The following is a 27,067-nucleotide window of genomic DNA, read 5'->3' as shown; positions in this document are numbered from 1 at the left end:
GCTCAGCAGCACAGTGCCTGCCTGGCAAGTGGGAGGTCCTGAGTTCGATCCCCGGTACCTAAAAAAAAAAAGTATACCACAACCATATACTAAGACAAATAAAAAATTAAAAACAAGACAAGGAAGGACATTATGTAATGATAAAAGGGTCAGTTCATGGGGCTGGGAGTGTAGCTCAGTAGTAGACTCATTGCCTACTACGTATGAGTCCCTTGGTTCAATCCCAGCCCAGAGAAAAAAATTTATCACTAGGTGTGGTAGTGTATGCCTGTAATCCCAGCACCCTGGGAGGCAAAGCAAGAGGAGTACAAGTTTGAGCCCAGCCTGGCCAACTCAGTGACTTAGTGAGACCTTGTCTCAAAAACAAAAAAATTTTTTAAAACAAAACAAAAACAAGTCCTGAGGATGTAGGTCAGTGCTAAAGTTCTGGGTTTGAGGTTCAATCTCCAGTAGTACCACAAAAAAGGAGAGATCAATTAATCAGAAAGATATAACAATTATAGATATTTATAGACCAAAACCTCCTATATACATGAAGCAAATTTTGACAACACAATAAGTGCAAGACTTCAATATCACAGTTTCAATAAGGGAAAGGACATCAGACAGAATTACCAAGAAGAAAATAGAGGATTTAAACAACATTATAGACCAATTGGACCTAACATATATATGCACAAAATTCCACCCAACAATAGCAGAATACACATTCTTAAGTTTAAAATAGATTGCACATGAAATCTTCTATAGGACAAAACACGTTTGGCCACAAAATAAGTCTTAACAAATTTTTAAAAGCTAAAGTCATAGCATCTTTTTCAGTCACAGTGGAACAAAACTAGAACTCAATAGTAGACGAAGACTGGAAAATCCTCAAATACATGGAAATTAAACAACACAATCCTAAATAACCACTGGGCCAAGAAATAAATCACAATGAAAATCAGAAAATATGTTGAGACAAATGAAAACAAAAATGCTGCATACCAAAACTTATGTGATGGAGCAAAAGCAAGGTTAAGAGGGAAGCTTACTGGTGCAAACTTTATATTAAAAAAGAGAGATCTCATATCAACAATCTAACACTGTATTTTAAGACACAAGAAAAAAATAACCAAACCCAAAACTAACAAAAAGAAAGAAATTATAAAATACTACAGCAGAAATAAATGAAACAGAGAATAGAAAATAAATTTAAAAATCAATTTGGGCTGTGGATTTAGCTCAGCAGTGCCACCACCTGCCTCACAAGCTCAAGATCCTGAGTTCGATCCCTGGGACCAAAAATAAATAAATAAATGAATGAAAATAAAAATCAGTTTAACGGAGATTTTAGAAACAGATGAACATTAGCAAAACTTTAGCTAAATTAATTAGCAAAAAGAGAGAGAAGACTCAAAATGACTAAAACCAGAAATGAAAGGGGTCATTACAATCAATGCCAAAGAAATAAAAGGACTATAGGAGAATATGGTGAACAATTGCATGCCAATAAATTGGATAACCAAGAAAAAATGGATAAGTTTATATAACTAACACAGCACAGAAAGATTTAGTAATATGCGCAAGATAACATAACTAACAAATAATGCAAAACAGAAATTAAGACATTAGTCTGACCTCAAGGTCCATATTCTTGCTATTATGAAGTGGCAATGAAGTATGCTGATTTCTAAGTCTACTAGTTTATTTGGGAGTAAATGCATCAAAAATTTATCTCTATAATGTGATCAGAAAAAGAAAGAGCATAAATATAATATTTTCTTTCATGTCTTTGTGGACCTTTTTGGTATCAGCTTGGATTCTACCATTTCTACCTTCAAGCAGCCAAGAAAAACACATTTCTCTGTGCCAATTTTTAGGATGCAAAAATGTAGTGTGTATGTGCTAGTGAAAATGAAAGAAGCCCAGCAATATCTTCCTTATTTTTTTTCACTTTGAATCACCTCTTTATTGGAGTCTCTAAAGGAGACTGCAGATCCCCACACACATAAGGATGAAGCATTACCTATGCACTGCATATGTCCTACATATGGATACCATATTCTAATGGTTTCTAGGATAGCAGCACAGGCCTGAAGAAACTATTAAGAAACATTTACATCATCAGATTCAGTTTTTGAGGTACTGAGATCAAACTCAGGGCCTTACACATGCTGGGGATATGCTGAACAACTGACCAACATGCTTAGCCCATGAAATCCATATTTAAAAACCTGATGGAAATCATATATTCATATGAAATAAATTCCCCCAGAACTAGGATAAAGTAGTTTTAATAGTGTGGATAACTTTAGTTAAAAAGCCTTGTTCTTCTGTGTATCACTTCCTTCAGCCTCAGTGCCCTCATCAGTAAAACACAGAGAAGCCCACACCTGTTGTATTGCATTGTTGTAACAATAGAATGAGATGAAGTAGGTAAAGTACTCAGGACAATGTTCAGTAAGTACACACAGCAAGTGCTCAATGAATAGTATTGTCATCACCACCCATCCATTCAATACACAACAACACAGGCTGGTTCTCCCTTTACAGGTAAAAGAATGCACTATTATTTTAGACACTAGATTTGCTCATAACTTTACCTTCATATCATCTCTCCATTCATTCATTCCATAACTCTTGGAAATTTCTGGTTGGAAAATCTGCATTTTTGCCATGGATGTAGCCAGACGAGTTAAAGATTGACGGCCACTTCCTCCAAGTCCAACAAGCAAAGCATTTCCACCAGACTGCTTCAGAATTCTACATATTCTTGATAAATGTTCCAAAACATACCTATCAAAAATAATTTTATTATACATGACAGTATTCAGTAATCCCTCAGTTCACAAATTCTTCTGTTCATAAACAATTCAGTTTGCAAACAGAAGTTAGACAAAATTTTGCTTCTGTTCAAATTCCACATTGGATGACTAACACGAACACAACTATCATTCCCCAGAATCATGGGACAAATTAAGTTCATGAACTGAGGTACCACTGTACATGTAAATATACTTACCATTTATTATGTATCACTTAAAATAGCATGCTATACTGTAAATATACACAATAAAATTTATTTTTTAAAAATACAAAATAAAGCATTCAAAATAAGATTGTTCATATATGTGTAGGGAAATACATATGTGTAGCAAAAGTCCAAAGAAACACATGAGTTTCTTTTTACTACTATAGGTCATAATTAGGGACACAGTGAGGCAGGGCTGGGTACAAGAGGGAACTAGAAATAAATTGCTAGTATTTTATATCTTAATGTGATGATGGATGTTCATGTATTTTTTCTTCATTATCTTTTTTGTACATTTAAATATTTTATAATAAAATTTTAGCACTTTCAATCATCAGTATCAAATGTAGGTACCTAAACACGACAAGATTCATTCTTGTTTTGTGAGTTTGGTTATATTCATCTAAGCATTGGTCTACAATGTCATTAAAATGGTGGATATTTGTAATTTCAATATAAACTCTATCATCTCCTTCAAGGTCAGGATTCATATAATCACCAAACATGAGATTTCTTAAGTCTTCTTCAGTTGTCTATAAAACAGAAATAAACAAATGATAAAACTTAATTTTTTTCTGAAATAAATGTTTTAATGTGCAAAATTTTGTTTTACCCATGTTATGAAATGATTATTAGTTGGATAATTATTTTAAACATTAAGGTAGGAAGTGATATACTTATAAAATGAATAACTAAAAAGATACTCTTCTGAAATAAAAAAAGTTTTGGAATTTTTCTAGAAATTGGAGGATCATTTTGGGTAATTCCCATTTTGGGTGATTTTGGTTAATTCCTTAGTTACTAAGGGATGGTATCATGTTAGGCACTTTACATCTGTTATGTCATTTAATCCCTATCATGTAAGGGGTTATTCTTTAAATAACTTCTGTTATATACATTTCTTTGAACATTAATCTTATAATAAATAACTCTCTATAAGAAGAGCTAAATGAATATGTCCATTTAAAAGCAATGAGACTTTAAAAATGTTAATTGAGTATAATAATTCATACAATTTTACTGTTGTAACTTGATATGTTTTAAATCATTAAGTATACTCACTGGTTTATTCTCTTTCCTCAGATGTAAAAAGATACTATCAAATGATTCCTTAAAATGGTCCTTTGTAACAGTTTTAATTAATTTGAAGAGCCACTTTCGATCATCATCATTAATGAGACGATCATAAAACACTCGGAGAACCTCATGCACAAACAGACGGATCATAGTTTGCTTGTTCTCTACAGCATGTCTTTTGATGAGTAAACAGCCCCGGATAACACGTGAAAAATCACGCAAGTTGAAAGTATAATGAGATTTTGTGGGAGTGGGCAAAAGATTTTCCATGGATTGTTTATATACCTGTATATGAAAAATGCAACAAAGCAAAAATGAAATGCTTATAACCAGCAAAGTTATAACAAAAAATATAAGAAAGATTTTATTTATCCTATCAGATTATATCAGCTTGATAAAATGTATAATAGTAAGCCGAGTATAGCATATATGTTTAGTTTGGCCTACAGCACTCAACTAGGCTTTAGGAAGTTGAGGAAATTTAATATTCCCTCAACTTGTATTCCATCCAAGCCTATTTTATTTCCAAGTTGTTTTACTTTATAGTTGTTTTATTTAATGATGACCTGAGATTAAGCAGTTAAAAACTGCAGTAGAAAGTGAAATTAGTCAACTCATTCTGAAGTGGATGAAATAACTTCCTGTTAACTTGAAAACAAGTCAGGGATACATTTGTTAGCTTACTCCTTTCTACTTGAGAACGCATTGTCAAAGTCTTCCCATTGTCTAAGTCAGAATCTCCTATAGGGCCTGAACAGCTGCAGAAGCTCTTCATCAGAAGGCTGAACTTTATAACAACTGATGAGAGTCTAAGAAGCCATTTTGAGCAATAGGGAACATCATAGACTAGGTGGTAATGAGAGATCAAGACAAAGTGCTCCAGGGCCTTTGAGTTTGTTACATGTGCCATCGTGGAGAAGGGTTGCAACCATGATGGTAAGGCCACACAAGGTGAGTGGAAGAATTATAGAGCCAAAGAAAGATGTCTCAAGAGAATATTGTCGAAGACTAGATGCACTCTTAACTGTGAAGATTCTTTTTGGTGGCATTTAGAAGACTGAGGAACATCACCTATGAGATTATTTTGAACAATATGGAGAAATCTAAGTCACTGAAATCATGACTGACTGAGGCAGAGGAAAGAAGATGCGATTTGCTTTTGTACCTTTTGACAACCCTGATTCTGGATGAGATTGTCATTCAGAAATATCATATTATTAATGGCCACAACTGTGAAGTGAAGAAAGCCCTATTAAAGCAAGAGATGGCTAATGCTTCGCTAGCCAAAGAGGTTAAAGTGGTTCTGGAAACTTTGGTGGTAGTCATGGAGATGGTTTTGTGGCAATAACCCTAATGTACATTCCACAGAACTTGGTTATTGGGCTAAATACATTCCATCCTCCTCTCCCAAATTAACCAAGGTGGTCAGATCCTAGGGCTGTGCCAAAGGATTATACTTAGCCATACTCAAAATATCTAACTGAAAAACAACTTAAGAGATCTCTATACTACCAACAAAGTATTTACAATATAAGCATCCACAAACTTCAGTATGAAACAAAACAAAACAAACAAAAACAATAGAAAAATGTGAAGACAATGCATCAAAATGCCTCCCCAAACTCTCAACTCCCCTGAAGGCAATCTAGGGACCACCAAGGGGCAGAATAGCATAAGCCACACACCTGGGATTAGTCAAAAAGGTAATAGAGCAGGTTAGAAAACAGACCAAAGAGGTACTCAGTGGGATTAGAGAAAATATAACTAAACAGGTAAAGGAACTATTAATCCAAAAGGTGCAGAAACTATCAGAAGACACTAATAAAAAGTTAGATGAGCTAAACAAAATGATACAAAACATGAATGACTAATTTACCAAAGAACTAGAGACTATGAAAAGATTTCAATCAGAAATCCAGGAGATTAAAAATCATATTGAAAGTATGGGCAACAGAAGTAACCAATGTGAGGACAGGATTTCAGAACTAGAAGACAATGATGCCTTCAAAGACCAACTACTCAAGGATACTTTAAAAACAAGAGAACATGAAAAATGGATCCAATAGCTGCTAGATGATGCAAAGAAGGCTAATCTAAGAATAACTGGAATAAGTGAAAAATCAGAACACAGTACAAATGCCATAAAAAAACCTGCTCACTGAAATAATGGCAAAAACCTCCAAAATATAGGGAAAGTAAAAAACATACAGATGAATGAGGCATAGAGAAGCCCAAATACCGAGGTTCGTCCCAATACCATCGGTAAGTGCACAAGACCCTAGCCAGAAGCTTGCTCACACAACAGGAACTGGGGTGCACAGTCCCCAGCCAAAGGCCCTCCCAGACAACAGGTACATAGGGGCCCTAGTCAGAGGCAAACCTAGATACCATCCCAAGTGTGCACAGGCCCCAGCCAGAAGCCCACCCAGGCAACAGGTTAGCTCAGGGATCCAGAAGCCCACCGTTCTAAACCCAGGAATTAGTGTACTGGTGAGCAGCAGAGAAAAGGCTGCTCTGTGGCTTGCTGAAAATTGAAGACCACTGGGTGAGCAAAGAGTTGCCTCAATAAAGGCACAGCAGGCTGCATCTGTTGAAATGAGAAGACACATAAACAAGTCTCAAAAACAGACTTCCAGATCACCTAAGGCAACCCCAAAGGGAAACAATATAGAACAATCTGATACTCAACAGCCTGGACTCCCTGAACTGGCAACAAAAGAGGATCTGGAAGAAATGAAATCAGAAATAATTTCTCAGATAACAGCAGAGATTATGCCCATAGTGCAAGATATGATTAATAAATGTAGAGAGGACACAGATTAAAAAAAATAGAGGAGCTGAGGAACATGATGGAACATGTTAGGAAACTAATGGAATCCATAAAACAGATGCAAACAGATTTCCAGGAGATTAAAAACTCCACTGAAAGTTTACCCAGCAGAATGAGCCAATATGAGGACAGAATTTCAGATATAGAAGATAAGATTGCAATTAGTGACCAGGAAAAGAAAAATTTCTTTAAAATAGTAAGGGACCACGAGAAATCAACCCAGCAGCTGCTAGATGATGCAAAGAAGAATAACATAAGACTGATCAGAGTCAATGAAGAAACAGGAGAGAGTGCAGATGACATAAAAAAAACTCTTCACAGAAGCGATGGTGGAAAACTTCCCAACCAGGGGAAAAGAACTTGACATACAGATAAGGGAGGCATGTAGGACTCCAACTAACCTTGATAAAAAAAAACTACACACAGGCATGTAATAGTTAAGAATCCAGAAACCCAACAGAAGAACTAAATTCTACAAGCAGTGAGAGGAAAGAAACAAATCACATACAAAGGAAAGCCCATCAGAATCACAGCAGACTTCTCAACACAAACCCTCAAGGCAAGAAGAGTTTGGAGTGACATATTTCAAGCCCTAAAGGAAAACAGCCTCCAACCCAGATTGATGTACACTGCAAAACTATCTTTCAAAATTGGAGAAATAAGATACTTTCATGACAAAGAGCACCTTCGGAACTTCATGAATACCAAACTAGCACTGCAAAAAATTTTAGACGATGTCCTAGGAAAAGACAAGGAAGATCACAACCCCAGGAAGCATAGCAGAATGAATCCATCAGGCACAACAAGAAATTAAACGCAGGGGGAGAATCCAACAAAAAGAAAAAGTCATGACAATGATAAGTCAATATGTATCAGTTATAACCATCAATGTTAATGGTCTCAATTCACCAATCAAAAGAAATAGACTGGCAGAACGGTTCAAGAAGCAAGATCCACCAATATGCTGCATAGAAGAAACACACTTAATTCACAAAGAAACTCATAGACTGAAAATTAAAGGGTGGAAAACAATATTCCATGTGACAGGAACCTAAAAAAAAGCAGGAGTAGCTATCTTCTTTGCAGATCAAGTGGATTTCCAACCAAAATCTGAAACACTTCTGGTCCCAAGAATTTCAGATAAGGGATAGTCAACTTGTATGTACAAATCTATTGTGAACATGTGTTTTCATTTCTCCTAAGTAAAAACTTAAGAACAGAACTGTTGGTTCTTAACAGTAATACAAGAAATTTCTATATTGTTTTCCAAAATGGTTTTATCATTTTACATTCAAATTAGCATTATCAAAAAATTCTAAATGGTTCACACCTAAGCTGACATTTGTTCTTTTAAAATTTTTAACTTAATCTCCCTAACGAATGTATAATACAATCTTGTTATTGTACTGAGTAATATTTTTCTGATTCTAGTGTTGCACACCTTTCCTTGTGCTGTACTGGCTATTTATCATCTTCTTATGTCTACATTTTAAATGGGTTGTCTATTAATGAGCTGTAAGTGTTCTTTATATATTCTGGTTAGAGGTTATATGTATTATAAATATGTTTTGTTTAAGGACAACTTTTCATTTTCTTAATGATGTCTTTTAAAGTTTGAAATTTTGATGGAATATTATTTATCATTTTTTTCTTTTATACATCATGTTTTTTTTTTATCCTAGGAAATCTTGCTTACCCTAAATTCATGAACATTTTCCCTTATAATTTCTTCTTAAAATTTTATAGTTTTAGTCTTTCATATTTAGGTTCATAGATCCTTTCAAGTTATTTTTATGTATGGAAATAAAGGGTTGAGGTTAATTTTTTACATACAGATACCAGGTGTTCTAGTACCATTTGCTGAAAACACTATCTTTTCCTCTGCTCTTGAGTTTATGTTCTATAAAATGTAAATGTTAAATAATCTTTCAAAAATCATTGGATCATATATGTGTGGTTCTATTTCTAGATTCTCTGTTTTACTCCATTGTCTTTCCTTATGCCAACATTGCTTTGATTACTGTAGCTTTAGAGGAAGTCTTAAAATAAGGTAATACATGTCTTCCAACACTGTTATTTTTTTTTAGTATATGTGCTGCTGAAGCAAGCACAACTGTTATTTTTTTTTCTCTTTACTTTTCTAGGTCCTCTGTACTCTTACATAACATTTATTTATTTATTTATTTATTTATTTATTTATTTATTGGTACCAGGGATCAAACTCGGGTCCTTCTGCTTGCGATGCAGCTGTTAGAACCACTGAGCTAAATCCCCGGCCCCTCTTACATAACTTTTAAATTTCACTATCCAATTCTTCATTTATAGCAAATATACATAGACCTGAATTTTTATATATATCTTGTATTTTCTAATCCTGCTAAATTCATGTACAAGTTCTAGGGGCTCCTAGAGATTTCTTAGTATTTTCTCTGTAGATGATCATTTCATCTACATATAAACATTTTACTTCTACTTTGTCAATCCTATGCTATTTGTTTCTTTTTATTGCCAGACTATTTTGGTTTGGGCCTATGTTTCAAAGTTTAATGGACAGATGAAAAGTAGGCATATCTGCCCTTGTTCCCCACCTTAGGGAGAAAGCATTGTATCTTCTCCATTCATATAAGGTGTTTTTGCTGGAAGTATGGAGTACATGTCTTTTTATCTGTTGCAAAGGTTCTGTTTTACTTCTAGTCTCCTGATAGCTTTTACCATGAACAGCTGTACAATTTAGTCCAATACTTTTTCTCCAACTAGTGACAGGATCATATGGCTTTTTCCTTTCCTCTGTTAAAATGATGACTTTTGCGGGGTGGATCTTCCAATGTTGAACCAACACTGCCATCCCCATAACAAAACCACTTTGTACATACTGCCAGATCTGACTTCTAACAGTTTGTTTTGTTAAACAAATTTTTATTTATGGTCATACTTTTTTCTTCTATTATCTTTATCTAGTATTAGCACAATGTTGAGTTCCTAAAATGAGGGAAGAAGTGTTCCTTTTTTTTCTGCTTTAAATGTTTGATATAATTTATCAGTTAAAATGTATATGGGGCCGGGGATTTAGCTCAGTGGTTCTGCCGCTTGCTTCGCAAGCACAAGGACCAGAGTTTGATCCCCGGTACCAAAAAAAAAAAAGTGACTAAAATGTATATGAGCCTGTTGTTGTCATATAGGTAGGTTTTCAAGCTAGAAATATACTTTCTTTAATAGGTGCTATTCAAATTTTATATTTCTTCCAGAGTCAGTTTCATTAATTTATCTTCCAAGGTACTTCTTAGAAGTTGTCAAATTTATTTCAAAACAGATTTCTGCATCCTTTAAAATTCTGTAAAATCTGTGGTAATGTCCTCTAAATAATGATATTGTAATTTTAAAAATGTATAATTGATATTGTGTAATAGGAAGAAAAGGTCTAAAGGAGTAGAGGAAGTGGGAGGGGTAGGGGAAAGGAAAAAGGGAAAAGAAAAAATATGAGAAAAGAAAAAAATGGAAACAAAGTCTTTGCAAATAGGGAAGGGTGGAGGGGGTGAAGGGAAGGCAGGGGGATGGAGGAAAAAAATAAGAACCAAGATACTCATGTAATGGAACAAGATCCCAATGATGAATGTAACTGTATTTTATACCCAAAATGCACCAATAAACTTAATGAAAAAAAAAAGAAAAACAGAGCAAGGTCAAATACATAAACTAATAATGTACTTCAAGGTCCTAGAAAAACAAGAACAATCTGAACCCAAAGCTAGTAAGAGAAATAAAATTTTAAAGATCAGAGCAGAAATTACTGCCATTGAGGCTAAAAAAAAAATTACAAAGAATCAACGAATGAAAGAATTGATTCTTTGAAAGATTGAACAAAAAAAATACAAACCCTTAGCCAAACTAAGGAAAGAAAAGACCAAAACCCATGCAATTAGAAATAAAAAACAGATTCTGTTAAAATCCAGAAGACCATCAGTAACTACTTTGAGAACCTATACTCTAATAAAATGGAAAATTCAGAAGAATGAATGCAACAAATCATCAAAAAGATCATACATCATGGCCAACTAGAATTGATTCCAGGGATGCAAGGATGGTCCAACAAATGCAAATCAATAAATATAATACAGCATAAAAATATAGGCAAGGACAAAAATCACATGATCATCTCAACAGATGCAGAAAAAGCATGTGACAACACTCAACGTCCATTCACAATAAAAATACTGAAGAAAACAGATAGAGCAGTGGTGGTGAACCAATGGCATGCATGCCACAGTAGGCAGCAGATCCCTCTCTGTCAGCTCCTGAGCCCAGTCACCCCAGCATGGCCCCAGCAGCTGAGCATCAGATAACAGCCCACATAGGGGCAATGCACATGCTCTGAAAGGGGTAACAGCATGCCAGGGGAAGATGTCAGAAGCCTCAACTCATTAGCCATGACTTGTCTGAACTTTTGCATGGCTGGTCATTATTTAGTTTTAATTGAAGAGCTAGCACTGTGGCTTTGGGCTGCAGTTTGGGCATTCTGTCCCTAAAAGGTTCACCATCATTGGTATACAGGGTCTTTATCTCAAAGTGATAAAAGCCATCTATGAAAGGCCAATGGCCAACATTGTACACTAAATGGAGAGAAGAAGAAAGCTTTCCCTCTAAAAGCAGGAACAATACAAAGATGTCTGTCATCACCACTCTGAATAAATAAAGTTCTCAAAACATTAGCCAGAATAATTAGAGAAGAGAAAGAAATAAAAGGGATATATGTAGGAAAAGAAGTTAAATTTTCATTATTTGCTGATGACTTCATGCTCTACATGGAAGGCCCCCAAAACTCTACCAAAACACTCCTGGAATTAATAACCAAATTCAGCAGCACAGCAGGATACAAAGTTAACACTTAAAACTCAATAGTGTTCCTATACACAAATAATAAAATCACCAACAGAGGGGCCAGGGATTTAAAATGCTCAGTGGTGCTGCCACTTGCCTCACAAGTGTAAGGTCCTGAGTTTGATCCCCAGTATGGAAGAAAAAAAAAATCACCAAGAGAGGAATTAGGGAAACAATACCTTTCATGACAGCATCAAGAAAAATGAAATACTTAGGAATTAACCTAACCAAGGAAGTGAAAGACCTTGGGCCAGGGATTTAGCTCAGTGATTCCACTGCCTGCCTCGCAAGTGCAAGGTCCCGAGTTTGATCCCCAGTACAAAAAAAAAAAAAAAAGACTTCTACAGTGAAAACTGTAGTACTCTGAAAAAGGTGACTGAAGGGGATATCAGAAAATGGAAAATATACCTTGTTCCTGGATAGGCAGAACCAAAATAATCAAAATGGTAACACTTCCAAAAATGTTATATAAATGTAATACAATCCCAATCAATATACAAATGGTATTCCTCACAGAACTAGAGAAAATACCTCTAAAATACATATAGAACCAGAAGAGACCTAGAATAACAAAATCAATTCTAGGCAACAAGGGCAAGGCAGGGGGCATCACAATCTCTGACTTGAAACTATACTACAAAGGTACTGTTATTAAAAACAGCATGGTATTAGCAAAAACCCAAAAACCCAAAAACCCCACCAAAATTCCAAAATAAACAAACACCCTGTGGATCAATGGAACAGAATAAAGGATGCAGAAACAACACCAGGCACACTTAGCAAACTTATCTTTGACAAAAGGGCCAATTTTTTTTTTTTTTTTGGTACTGGGGATCGAACTTGGGTCGTTGTGCTTGCTCAGCAAGTGTTGAAACCACTGAGCTAAATTCCCAGCCCAGGGCCAAATATTTTTGCTGAAGGAAAGATGGCCTCTTTAACAAATGGTGCTGGGGAAATTGGCATTCCACATGTTGAAGGTTGAACCTAAACCCATATCTCTCACCCTGCACTAAACTAAAATTTTTTTTAAAAAATGGATCAAAGATCTAAATATTAAAACAGAAACACTCAATCTACTGGAAGATAAAAAGGTAAAATTCTTGAAGACATGGGTGTAGGCAAAGACTTTTTGAACAGAACTCTTGTTAGACAAGAAATAATACCAAGAATCAACAAATGGGACACATCAAATTAAAAAGCTTTGTATAGCAAAGGAAGCCATCAACAGAGGGAAGAGAACATCTACAGAATGAGAGAAAATTTTTGCCAGATAACCCCCTGACAAAGGACTAATACCTAGAATATATAAAGAACTCAAAAATTTAGCCCCCCAAATTAAAAGATCCAATCAAAGAATGAGCATCTAAAGTGAATTCAGACATTTCTCAGATGAAGGAGTACAAACAACCAATAAATACATTAAAAAATGTTTAACACTGCTGGCCATTTGAGTAATGCAAATTAAAACAACACTGAGAGCCAGGCAGAGTGGCCACTCCTGTAATCCCAGCACTCCGGAGGTTGAGGCAGGAAGGAGGATCTCTGAGAATTTGAGGACAACTGGGGGTACGTAATGAGTTCAAGGCCAGCCTGAACTACACAGCAAGATCCTGTCTCAAAAAGCAAAGAAAACATAACAAAAACAAAAAAACACTGAGATTTTTTTCAGAAAGAATGACTATCACCAAGAAATGAACCAATTACAAATGGAGAGGCTGCAAGGGAAAAATGAACCTTTCTTCATTGTTGATGGGAGTGTAAATGGGTACAACCACTATGGAAATCAGTAGGAGATTCCTCAAAAAACTAAAAATAGAAATTCCATTTGACCCAGCCATTCCCCTTCTAGATGTCTTCCCAAAAGAGTTAAAGATATCAAATTACAGTGATAGTGCAAATATATGTTTATAAAGCACAATTCATAATAGTTAAATCTTGGAAGCAGCCTGTATGCCCATCAGTGGATGAATGGATAAAGAAAGAAACTGTGGTATTTATTCACAGTGGAGTATTACTCTGCCATAAAGGATAAACTTCAGTCATTTGTAGGAAAATGGATGCACCTTGAGATAATAATGTCAAGTGAAGTAAATCAGATACACAAGCTGATGGAGCACATGGTTTCTTTTATATGAAAAACTCATTATATAAATAAAGTTAAAAATAAAAGACAGATAACAGGAAAATAGTTATTGTAATCTAGCATGGATAATATGTCTAAAAGTATAGCATGATTTGCTTTAACTGTCTGACGTATTTTATATGCTTTTTGACCTGCTAATCTGGCTGTTATCCATATTATGATTATTAATTTCATAAGATTTTATAAGATAAATAAATGAATCTAAAGTTGGCAAAGAAGGGGGGCAGAGTGGAGGAGAAGGGGAAAAAATAATTGAGATGTGTTATGTACCTGTACCAGTTCCCTACAATGAACATAATCATTATATACTACAAATAGGTACTAATAAAATTTTTTTAAAATGATTTTGGCACATCCTATACAATATCTAAATTAAATAATGGTAACCAGATAAAATGATGGATGTGAATGAAGCATGTCTATTATTCATTATCATATGTAATCAATAAATGATTTAAATTGTCTTGGAAAAAATCAATTTATTCTTTTGTTTCCTTCTCTCTCTTATGTTCTCTGTCCCCCTCTTCTTCCATCTTAATTTAGAAATAAAGTATACTTTAACTATATGCTGAATTCATCAAATGACAGTTAATATTCTCCTTGAGAAGGGTAAATTAAATCTTTTAACATATCCTGACAAATAGAAAAACAAAAATTTATGTGTATGTGTTCTGTAATTCATTCCCCATTCCAACCTCCACCCATGATAGGTCTCTAATGCTTCAAAGAATGGGGATGGGGCCAAGGATTTGGCTCAGTGGTTTCTGCCGGCTGCTGTGCAAGCACAAGGATGGGAGTTCGATCCCCAGTACCAAGAGAAAAAAAAAAAAAGAATGGGGTTGAAGAGGTCCTTTCTGTTTCCCATTCTAGCTGATCAACTCCCTCACCTTTTCAAGAGATGCCTGAAATAGAAATATATTTTATAAACAGAAATACTTTTATGTATCAGAATAAATATACTACCTCTTTGCTTATAGTTTCTCAAACACTACAAATTTTTCACCAAAAGGAAGAGAGAACTATAAAAAGATACAACATCTGTGGAAATTGATGCAGTGATTTCTAGGGAGCCTTTTGCTTCCTGCTGCAGTCATCACAAAGTGAATTCCATTTATCAAGCTTCCAAAAAGCCTACTTTGATGAGATTATCATCAACTTAACCTTTAAATAAATTTTTTCCTTTTACCGTTAGATATGAGGCTGGCTCTAGCCTGTGAGCAAGGGCAAAATAACATACTCTGAACAAGTTAATGTCACAAGGGCAGTCTTATTTTCTGCTCCTACCCTTGTATTTCCTTGTTTTTTTCACTATTCCTTCTAACTTATGTGATTTGACTTATAAAAGTAATGTATGTATAAGCGGCTTAAGAATGAGAAGAAAGAAAAGAAAATAAATATCACAGTAGGAACCTAATAATAAGGGAAATATGTATGATGTGGCAGATACTTGTACTAGATAAATTCCTTATAACAACCTTATGAATGGGTATTATATTCCATATATTTAGTGATTTAAAAACTGAGTCTGTAAAAGGTCAAATCACTTATTCTAGGTCCTATAGTTAGAAAATAGTCAAGACTCAACTCCAGTTAGACAGTCTAATTTCAAAGCTTGCAATCTTCCTGTTCCTAAATCTGAAGAATTTCACTGATAAGGAAGGCCAAAGTAGATGGTCAAGGGGGGAAAATGTTTTTTAAAATGGATGGGAAAAAAAGAAAAGAACTGAAGGGAAAAAAAAGATAAAAATAGACCTTTTGTAAATGGGAAAGGGGCCAAGAGTTGGAAGAAGTAAGGATGGAGGTAGGAGATAAAAGAAAAAAGAATTAACATGTTATGTACATGTGCCAACTCCCCACAATCATTGTAATTATTATGTACTGCAAATATGTACTAATAAAAAAATTTTCAAAAGGGACAAATAAGACCAAAACATTTTACAGTGCATTATTTGCTTACCTCCATTGTCCCACTGACTATTTGGTTCCCAATTGAAAAATACTCTGGAGAAAATGCATGAACGTTAAGGTGAAATGCCACAATTGATGAGAAGATTCGGACCATAGTTTCATCACTAAAAGGATTAATAGTGCAAATGTTGAAATGTCGAATAAAGCGGGGAGTGACTGGATTTCTTCCACCACCTGGAGGACCCATGGCAGCTATCAGCTGTATATCAATCAGTGTGATTTTACTTGTGTCCTTAAGGTCATACCTTGAAACCATATAAAAAAATTTAAACAATCTGTTATAAAGAAAACAAGATGGAATGAAATATAGAAACCCCTAGAAAACATGACCTCCACGTAGCTTCTATGAAAGGAATAACTTTAGATAATGTTTCAAGTGATTTTGAAAATTTAAAACAGAATTCTATTTCTCCCTTTAGTGACACTAATTCTACTGCCCAGATTCTATGTGTCTAGAATATCTCTTCCTCCTGCACTTCCTTGCTTTCCTCCTACTTGTCTTTCCAATTGGTCCACTTTTTCTTCTTTCTCCAAATGCAGAGAAGCATGCATGAATGCTTGTATGACCTGGTTGTAGGTGGATATAGGTAGGGTGACCATATGTTCCATTTTATCTAAGATAATCTGCTTTGTGCTTGCTGTAATAAAAATATCCCCCTTTTATTCTCAGTTTGAATAACAAAGTATGTAGTCACCCTAGTTATGACCAAGTCCTGATTTTCTTTTTCTCACCTCAAATCTAATATCCAGAGTGCATAAGGGTTTTTAAATAGCACCTTTGTTATATAGAATGGGACTCATTATAGAATAACAAAGCTTCAAATTTTAATCAGAAATGTGTATCTAACTGACACAATTTAGTTGGAACTACCCAGAGTAAAAAGGTAATCATTTTCATCAGGCCATTAAATCCTTTAATATTGAAACTATTTGACCAAAAAGGGGGGGGGGGCTCCAAGACCTAGCAAAGATAGTCTTTTAACAAATGAAATGGTGTTAGAACAATAGGCTATAAATAAGCAAAAAAAAAAAAAAATCCAGACAGTCTTTACACCTTTTACAACATCTAACCCAAAGTGGATCACAGATCTAAATATTAAATTTAAAACACAAACCTATCTGATATAAAATATTAAATGCAAAACTCCTAGATTATAACATAAAAGAAAACCTAGATTACTTTGGGTATGATACTGATTTTTTAAGATACATCATCAAAGTCATGGTATGTAAAAGAAATAATTGAGAAGCTGGATTTCATTAATATTAAAGCTTCTGCTCTTTGAAAGGTAAGGTGGAGAGAATGAGAAGACAAACCACAGACTGGGAGAATTTTGTAAAAGACATATGATGAAGGACTATCATCCAAAAATACACATAACTCTTAAAACTGAACAATAAGAAAGCAAACAATCTGCTTAGAAAATAAGACAAAGATCCTAACAGACATCTCACCAAAGAAGAGATATAAATGGAAAATAAACATATAAAAGTATGTTCCATACCATATGTAACCAGGAAAATACAAATTAAAATAACAACAATATGCTGCCACATACCTATTAGAATGACCAAAATTTGGAATACTGACAACACCAAGTGGTAAAAGGGTTATGAAGCAACACTCACTCTCATTCATTCCTGATGGGAATGCAAGCTACTTTGGAAGACAGTTTGACCATTTCTTACAAAAATAAATATATTCTTACCATATGAACTAGTAATTGTGCTCCTCGGTATTTACTCAAAGGAGTTTAAAACTTAGGTCCATACAATACCTGCACACAAGTGCATATAGCAGCTTTAGTCATAATCTTTAAAGTCCAGAAGCAACCAAGATGTCCTTTAGCAGGTGAATGGTTTAATAAACTGTCATCTAGACAACAGATTATTATTCAGCACTAAAAAGAAATGAGCTGTCAAGCCATAAGAAGACAGGAGAAACTTAAATCCATAGTACTAAATGAAAGAAGCCAGTATGGAAAGACTGTCTTACTATATGATTCCAACTATCTGACTACTACAGTTGGTCTGGACTGTTCCCCAAAGGCCCATAGGTTAAAGGTTTGGGCCCAGTTTGGCACTATTCTTGGGTGGTAGAAACTTAAAGAGGTGGGGCCTAGTAGGAGGTGTTTAGGTCACCTGGGAATGACCTCTAAGGGGACTGTGGGACCCCCATCTCTTCCTCTCTTTCACTTCCCAGCCACGAGACTAGTGATTTTGTTCCCTGTGTGCTCCCTGTCATGATGTACTGCCTCTCCGCAATTTTTTTTTTTAATGGTGGCAAAGTTTCACATTTTTTAAAGGTAGAAGAAACCCAGAAGGGCGGGTGGAAAATGAGCTCTGTAGAGCAAGTTTGGGCTAGCAAAAAGCAAGAAAAGGGAGGAAAAATGAAAATGCACCCTACAGTGCAGGATGGGATACCAGGAAGAGGCATGATAGCCTGCCTTTCTACAATTCTAAAAGCAATAGGCCTTACTGATTATGGGCTGGAATCTCCAAAACAATGAACATGAACTTTATAAGTTGATTAGTTCAGATATTTGTTAGAACAATAGAAAGCTGACAAACACTGGGACATTCTAGAAAAGAATGTAAAAACTATGAAGATAGTAAGATCACTGGTTGCCAGGGACTAGAAGGGCAGAAAGATAGGAGTGTTCCAGGGCAGTCAAAATACTCTGGATGAATTTATATTGATGGATACATGACATTATACATTTTCCAAACTCAAAGGAGTTTCCAAAACAAATGCCAATGTAAGCTCCAGACTTTGGGTGACCATGATGTATCGATTTAAGTTTATCAGTTGACAAAAATGTTCCATTCTGATGGACAATTTGAAAGTGGAAGAGGTTACAAATACGTGAGTACAGGGGATATACAAAAAAAATCTCTGTACCTTCAATTTATTGTGTTCAAAATAAATAAATAAATAATCTTTAAAAAGAAAGCTACAGAGGCACTAGGAGTATATTTCAGAGGTAGAGCGCTTGTCTACCTTGTAGAAGGCCCTGGGTATGATTCCCAGTGCCACAGAAACACACACACACACACACACACACACACAGAACTAGATGCAATGATGTGCCCCTGTAGTCCCAGGCAAAAGGATTGCTTAAGCACTCAAGTTTGAGACCAACCTTGTCATCATAGAAAGACCTCATCTCACAAAACAAGCAAATATATAGAAAATCCTTTCAAAACTCTCTATAGAAAAACCTAAGCAATGATTATTTCCCTAAATATCTTGGGAAATACATGTTTTGCTTTGAAAAATTAAAATGTGAGATATGACCTCAGCATTACTTTTTAAGACTTAAATTAAATATTTACCAATGTCCACAGTCGAAAAACTGTCGTAATAATTCAACAGGAGGTTGAGCTCCATATTTCTCCAGTGCCGGCATATTCATATCATCTATAAAAATTACACATTTCTTTCCCATAGGTGGTCCAAAAACTCCTTTGCGCCTTTTATCCAATCTGGCCATAATAATATTCTAAATTTTTAAGAAGAGTGAAATATTTACTCATACTGTACTATAGATTTATTATTATTATTATCTTTGCTTATGTTAAATAAGTATCAAAAAGAAAGACCTATGTTGCCAGTATCCATAGCTTTTTAAATCAGTAGCAGCTACCATTCACTTAATTTATCAATGACTAACTTAACATAAAAAGGCATGTTTAACACTGGAAAAGAAAAGGAGTTTAACAGTCTTTGTAAGGAAATAATGCCAAGCAGCATTATGTATGTGTTTATTCTTATTCATTCATATTTAGGTTGATACTAAACTTCACATTTAATATCATTCAAACAGCATTTATTGAAATCCTTCTATGTACCCAGAATCATTACAGTTATTTATATATTACATTAATATTATATAAGCATATATATAAAATTCTACAATATATAATTTTCTCATTGGATGCCCCAACATTAACTTTAACTTATTTAATACTTTTTTTTTGGTACCAAGGATCGAACTTGGGACCTTGCACTTGTGAGGCAGGCACCAGAACCACTGAGCTAAATCCGTGGCCCCTTATTTAATACTTAAAAGCATTCATCTTTACAAATTTTAGCAACTTCTTATAGCTGACGTAAATGTATATGTTTTCTTATATTTCTGATATTTTTGGAACTCACTTGTCCATTGTAAAAATGAATACTGAAAATATTTTTCATTCAAATAAAACTCCAGAGTAAAGCTCAAAATTTATAAGATTTTGAAGTTAATGGAATTCCTCAGCTTAAAACAATAGAAATGGGTCAGGGGAGAATGGCTAAACATAAATTAGGAAATGGATGTTAAATATGGCAATTACAAAAGGGTTCATGCAATAGTTTCATTTTGTCAAAGGTGACAAGTTTCATCTTGTGCAAAAGGTGGAATGTAGAGCTACATGGTTCCTGGTATCCAGTGAGTAGCAGATGCTCCTAAAGATCATACAGCAGACTAGAAAGGACAAATGAAAGTTTTCTCATCTTCAGCCCCTCCACTGTAGGTGTGTGTGTGTGTGTGTGTATGTGTGTGTATGTTTCTTTTAGGCTCTCTTCTCCAGTCAAGAAACTAAGCATTGCTCCATCTCAGGAAAAAAGTGACAGAGCTCAATAATCCACTATTAGTGTAAAAACACTGTCTTAAATTCACAGATATACAAAATTGGTCATTTAATACACAATTTTAAACATTTACCATGTAAAGAAACAAGTTAATAATTACAGACTCATGTTTCCGGCTTTCAACTAACCTGAACCTGATTGGCACTGGTCCGTGCAGAGAAATTAATATAAAAAGGAAAGTACCGATCCTTTTCCAAGTGATTCATTAGCTTATCCTTCACATACACTGATTTTCCTGTACCCGTTGGACCCACAAAGAGCAGTGGCCTTTATGAAAACAATGAGTATGTTATTCAAAATGAAACATGATATTCAAAACGAGCATGTTATTCAAAATCAGAATACACTTTTACCAAAGGAATTTAGGATTACTTGAAAACAAGTAATAAAATCATCTTTGTATAGAAATTCTCATATTTACCTATAGTTGTTATTTTATGAAAGACTTGTAAAAATAATGACGTACATATTTTTGCCTAATGTTGCAGCTTTAATAATAATAAATTATTCTTTTGGGGCCGGGGATTTAGCTCAGTGGTTTCGTCGCCTGCTGCACAAGCGCAAGGACCTGAGTTTGATCCCCGGTTCCCAAAAAAAAAAAAAAAAAATTATTCTTTTGAAAATATTAACATTGAAATACACTAATAAAACAAGTTATATGCTTAGCTTTTTTAAAAAGTCAAAATTTGTCTCCTATGAAAAATATTTATTTGTACTTTTTATTTAGGTTACAGAATAATATGAAATGGAAAAATTTTAAGGTGAAAGCAATAAGGTAAATTTAGGATGTTTCACAGTTAACTTAATAGCATTAAATTTTTGTGAGATTGGAATGACAGTGAATTCTAAAGCTAACAATTAATAAATTTAATAGCATTTTAAATCAATTCAGTTACTAACTGAAAATATTTTGTTTAAAAGCAAACTCTAAGAAATTCTTTACTCAATGGAGCCTCAAGCGTGGTTTCCCATTCTTGGTTAAAATCTACTAATTTTAAGGGGGGAAAATCATAGGAGTTTACGTGCACAAAACTCTAAGGAATCCAAGTTTCAAAATCCAAGTTTTAAACATTAATGATTAAATATTTTCATTTTGACTGTAACTTGTCAGTACACAATACATAAAAACAAACATGACAGTTGGCACTAAAACTGAAGAGCAGTATTCCATTGTACAATGTTACCTAAGTGAGCCAAATTATGCTGATATACATTTTTTAGATTATCACCAAAGTATAAATGCTAAATTAAGTTCTTTTATTTTTTAAATTTTTATGTATTTTTTTTTGTACCGGGGATCGAACTCGGGACTTTGCACTTGCAAAGCAGGCAGCAGAACCACTGAGCTAAATCCCCAACCCATTAAGTTCTTTTAGAGCTAGAATGATCCCCAAGAATTCACCTATATGTTCCAGCCTAACACTCACTTTGCAGAAAGTTATTTGTTAAAATAACTTTAATTATCAAAATACTGTTCTAGGGGTCTACAAGCCAACTGAAGAAATTCTTAGAATTCAGAGAATCTATGATCTTGGGTAATGAAATGATTATACCTTCATTATTCTCTAAATAAAATGTAGCACTTGTAATCACAATTTTATAATATCTCAAAAATATCACTCATGTTCATTACTTTCTTAAAATAATTATAGTCATCATACCCACTGCTAGATCTTATTAATGTGATTAATAAAGAAGCACACATTACTATTATAACTTAAATATGTCAATATTTTCATAAATGTATCTTAATGTAAGTGGTTATCTTTGCAATTATATATTTGTACTTATTCATTTAAAGGTATTATTCTGGTGAATGACTTTTAGAACAAAAGAACTCTTACACTAGGAATTTCGCAGAATTGGCAACTGCCTAGTCTTCCCAAGAAAGATTTATATATTTGTTGATTGACTGATTGATTGGTTGATTGAGACAGTGTCTCACTATGTTACACAGGTTGGTGTGATCTTCCTGTCTCAGCCTCCCAAGTAGTTGGGATTACATGTGTTCACTACTGTGCCTGGCAAGAGAGTTTTTAATATTAGCCTCTAAATTAAAACAATGTATCTAGAGATGCAAAATAGGGATGAAATAATTTTTCTCATAAGCTATTTGCTTGTTTTTTAAAACAAGATAATAGTGCCACAAAATGCTCTCAGAAACAAGTTTGGATTTGAAAAAAAGACATTTATAAATATTATGTAAACTTTTATAGTTTAATGTGTTAAGATAAATTAAACCTAATTTTTAAAAGACAAATAACTATAAAAATGTTTTAAAACTGACTCTTATCTAAGTTATGGAATCCAGAATTGTCATAAAACATATTTTTTAAAATGCTAAGAATAATGGGAGAATGTGGGTCATTGTCAGTTTGATATCTTAGGAATACACTTAACCTTTAAATAAAATGAATAGGGGTTTTTTGTGTTGTTTTTTGTTTTGGTACCGGGGATCAAACTCAGGGCCTTGCGCTTGTGAGGCAGGCAGCAGCACCAATGAACTAAATCCCCGGCTAGAATGAATAGTTTTTAACCATAACACTGCAACTGACTTTTTCTCTGCTGTTATGAGGTGACTTGCAAGGCTACAAAGTATAATGGCAAGAGCTTTGGGGTAGGTAAGAGGAAACCTAGATTCTAGGTTTATCATTAACAATGCATGTCACCTTGGACATTAGTCAGTCTCCCTGGGTCTCATTTACTGGATGACCTCAAAGTTAACCTTAAAAATTCTATAATCCTATTAGAATGGCACCATTACACTCAAAATCCATGTTTATAGCAGAGTTCCTTACTTTGTAGAGGTAATATTCAAATCCATAAGGAATGTATATCTAATTGTATCCATTGTAGGAACTATGATATCTTGGCTATTGACATGTTTATCTTCTAAATTAGTACTTTTAATTAACTCATTCCAATGGAGCCAGCGACCTCGGTTTTTCAACTACAAGAGAATATGAAAGTGTTATAACCACATACTTGCTATATCTTAAAGGTTTTTTTTATACTTACATTGTTTCCTTTTAAAACATTCAGTCTTTTCATCTTTTTACAATGAAATATTAATTCATATAAAAGAATGTGATATCTTTAAGTCACAAAGCAAATTAATAAGGTTAACATCTATGAATCTACCACCCAATTTAAGAAATACATATTTTTTTGGATTTTCCTTTGTAAATGAAAATCTGAAAATTTTAATGACATTTTATCACAAATTCAACATACCTAGAATCTCAGATATGTTTGCCTATATGTCCTCTGTACATTCTAATCTTCCCAAAATGCCTTCTAGATGTCCTTTTATATATATCAAGTATTTACTTAAAATCCACTGTAATGTATTTTGTTATAATTTACTGGATTTTGGTTTCATGTTTTTCATAATTTACAGTAAATAGTAATCTAGCTAAAAACAAATTATCACATGAACTCTCTCTACATTTTTCTCTGAAATTATCCTCTGGTATTTTGATCCAGGCTGATATTCATCCAGGACATATTATCATGACTATGCTAAGTGGTATAATACTGAAATTCTTCCAAATCACTGGCTGAAATGAACTGCTGTCTTGACACACCTTGACTGCTTTCTGGTCTGCATCACCCCAACCATTATATTCTTCTACAGATCATTCATTCATTCATCCTTCTCTGTCCCTGGAGATTCCAGGCCTCCCATTACCAAGCAATAAAAGTGTAAATATATGGCAAGGTAATAAAAGTCTATGACCTTGTTTCAGGGCTATGGATAGCTCTAAGAATCTTTTCCTATTTTCTAGAAATTCCTATATGTCTATGGCATGTTTTTTGTTTTTTGTTTTGTACCGGGGATCGAATTTGGGTCCTTGTGCTTGCGAGGCAGGCAGCGGAACCACTGAACTAAATCCCCGGCCCTATGGCATGTTTTTGAATGGTGGTGATTTGCAAGTTTAGGTAAAAATGTCTTTATTACTGCATATTTTTTAAGTTTTAGTTTTATTTTTGTCAAAGTTATACAAACACATATTTTAGAGTCAAAAGTATTACAAGATTAAGAAAAACAGCAATTCCACACTCCCATTTTCTCCTCCTTAATGGCAACTACCTTTACCTCTTTAAGCTGTGTATTTTGGTACTTACCTTCAATTCTTAAAGAATATGCTTGTGTTTTCACCTCTTGATTTTTTAATTTTAGAGATAACTTTATTGACTTTACTATGATGAATGGAGATGAAATTCTCTTATTAGTCATATTCTTAAAGTTCTGTATTAGCATGGTTTGGGGTAAAGAGTCCTGAACTGTTTGGTCAGCAGAACTGAGCTCAAGTCCTGGCTCTGCTAGCTACTCACCTTTCTGTTTCTATAACGCAGGCAAAATTATAACTAAGATTCTATTCAGATCTTAGAGGTTGTGAAATAAAATTTGTATAATAAAATGATTAATTAAATACTTATTGGTTAAAAGAATCCTTTATGAATTCCTTTATAAAGTAAAAAAATAGAAATATTATTAAAGTGTATCTATGCTGCCACAAGTTATAGAGGAGAAATATGAAGAATGGACTGAAAAGCACAACTCAAGAATCAAAACATCTTGTTATAACAAGCATCTTATATCATACCTCATACATGTAGTCATAGACCAGGCCTTTTTCATCAAATTGGCATTCCCATTTACCCACACAGGCTGGTACTGGGTTTTCTTCATTTTTCCCCATTATGATTAATCGTATGAAAGTATCAAAACAAAGACGACCATCTGTATCACAACTTCCTCCAATGGACCAAATTAAAGAGAATATAAAGCAAGCCTGTTGGTAGAAAAAAATTAATTTATGGTTAAGCATTTTTAATGAAATGTAAAGAATATTTTAACTACAACTTAACATAGTAGGGCCTATTAATTTAAAGAGTCACTTTCCTGGCAATATCTTTCAAATTTTTAAATGTCCGTATAACAAATGACCTAAAAATATTTATTTTAGTTTATCCTCATTTATATTCCTGCCTGTGAAAACGATAAATGTACAAGAATATTCACTGAAGCATTCTTTGTAATACTCAAAGGTCAGAAGAAACCCAAATGTTCTTCAACAGGGGTTTTACTCACTTAGATTATGCTATACACACTGACACGCAGCTGCTGTAAAACAAGGTAGGGCTGGGGATTTAGCTCAGTGGTTTCGCCACCTGCTGCGCAAGCTCAAGGACCCGAGTTTGATCCCCGGTACCAAAAAAACAAAAAACAAAAAAAAACAAGGTAACTCTATAAGTACTGATATGGAACAATCTCCAAAAGATATTGTAAGTAAGAATGCAAGTTAGTACATATAGTATGTTAAGATGTATAAAAATGTATATATATAAAACAGAATATGTGGGCTGGGGATTTAGCTCAGTGGCTCTAAACCCGCCTTGCAAGCACAAGGTCCTGAGTTTGAAAAAGAGTAAAATACTTCTAGTAGGCTACATGGGGCCCTGGTAACAACTGCCTTAAGAATGACAGGGGGACTGGTATGGATGAAAAACTTTTGACTTTGGAATTTTACTCCATCTAGCTGAAATTATCTAACTGAAAAAATAAATCAAATGTATTTTAAGAGAAAATTTTCATCCTATGTAAGTCTTTAAAAGTGATTTTCAACTATTTTAAAGATTGGGAGTTTGAGTTTGCCAAAAAAGCAAAATTTTTCAGGCACTATATTTATATATTTTCCTGGGATTTTTTTTATTTTGTAAAAGTAATGATAGTTAAGTATGGAAGAATATTTAGAGCTGTCTGTGAAAGACAGTTCCAAACCTAGGGAAGAAAAAATGGTTATACTTAAAAAATGTCTGTTCAATTTCCTCTAAAGTAGAGGAAGGTAAAGGGAGGTGTAAAAGAAGAAGTTATGGTTAGCAAGGTACAATGAGATGTCTGAGGTAAAAGATGTTCTGTGGCAACAAGGTGAAGTGAAAATACTGAAAGAGAACTGCTGGTGCCATAGAGTACAAGAGACAAGGAGGGTAGAAAACTTCAAGGCATTAAGAATAAGGAGGCAGATGGGAAAGAGACACAAAGAAAAAGGACCCAAAACAAAAACAAAAAAACTTTCCTTTGGCCCCCTTTGATAATTGCTGCTCACTACTACCATAGTCTCTGGTTTTCTTTACCTCCAGACTTTAGCTAATCAGGACTACTGACCTCTCCAAGGATTCTGCTTCCAACATTCTACCTAGCTGTTTGCACAGCTAGTTTTAACGCTGCCAAATTCTGGCTTAACATTAAGACAAAATCAATTCACCTAAAATCAAAATGGGATTATTATCAAACCACTTTAAGTGTTTACATTATGATCTTTTATACGTAAAAAGGTAGTTTTGGTTCATCTGACATATTTTACTTTCTTTAAAGTATTTTTTTAGCATCAGAATACCAGGTCAGACCAAAGTGTCTTCAGCTATTCTTTCAGTGATCACCAAAAAACTTCTCTGGGTGTTGTAAACATCTTTCTGAATACAAATATTATTTTTGAAAAGTGTATTTTATTCTGTATT

At 34.2% G+C, this 27,067-nt stretch overlaps 1 protein-coding gene across 15 annotated transcripts in view; it reads right to left on the bottom strand.

The window, feature by feature from the left end:
* Positions 1-27,067, bottom strand: part of Dnah12 (dynein axonemal heavy chain 12) — a 277,734-nt gene that overhangs the window by 127,396 nt on the left and 123,271 nt on the right. For 14 of the 15 annotated variants that reach the window (XM_087182321.1, XM_087182331.1, XM_087182327.1 and 11 more), the window contains 8 exons: positions 25,153-25,341; positions 23,341-23,492; positions 20,671-20,809; positions 19,243-19,409; positions 15,896-16,151; positions 4,076-4,375; positions 3,368-3,546; positions 2,586-2,778 (listed from right to left, as the gene is read on the bottom strand). In XM_087182321.1, the coding sequence (XP_087038447.1) occupies positions 2,586-2,778; positions 3,368-3,546; positions 4,076-4,375; positions 15,896-16,151; positions 19,243-19,409; positions 20,671-20,809; positions 23,341-23,492; positions 25,153-25,341 (1,575 nt within the window). The remainder of the gene's footprint in view (positions 1-2,585; positions 2,779-3,367; positions 3,547-4,075; positions 4,376-15,895; positions 16,152-19,242; positions 19,410-20,670; positions 20,810-23,340; positions 23,493-25,152; positions 25,342-27,067) is intronic. The other variant, XM_087182332.1, reaches the window with a different exon arrangement.

The sequence above is a fragment of the Heterocephalus glaber genome, unplaced genomic scaffold (assembly GCF_053883595.1).
Source record: "Heterocephalus glaber isolate CG9 unplaced genomic scaffold, H.glaber_assembly_v1.0 deba00001472, whole genome shotgun sequence".
Taxonomy (NCBI): domain Eukaryota; kingdom Metazoa; phylum Chordata; class Mammalia; order Rodentia; family Bathyergidae; genus Heterocephalus; species Heterocephalus glaber.
Note: the sequence above shows the minus strand (reverse complement) of the source record. Positions and strands in the feature narration are given on the sequence as shown.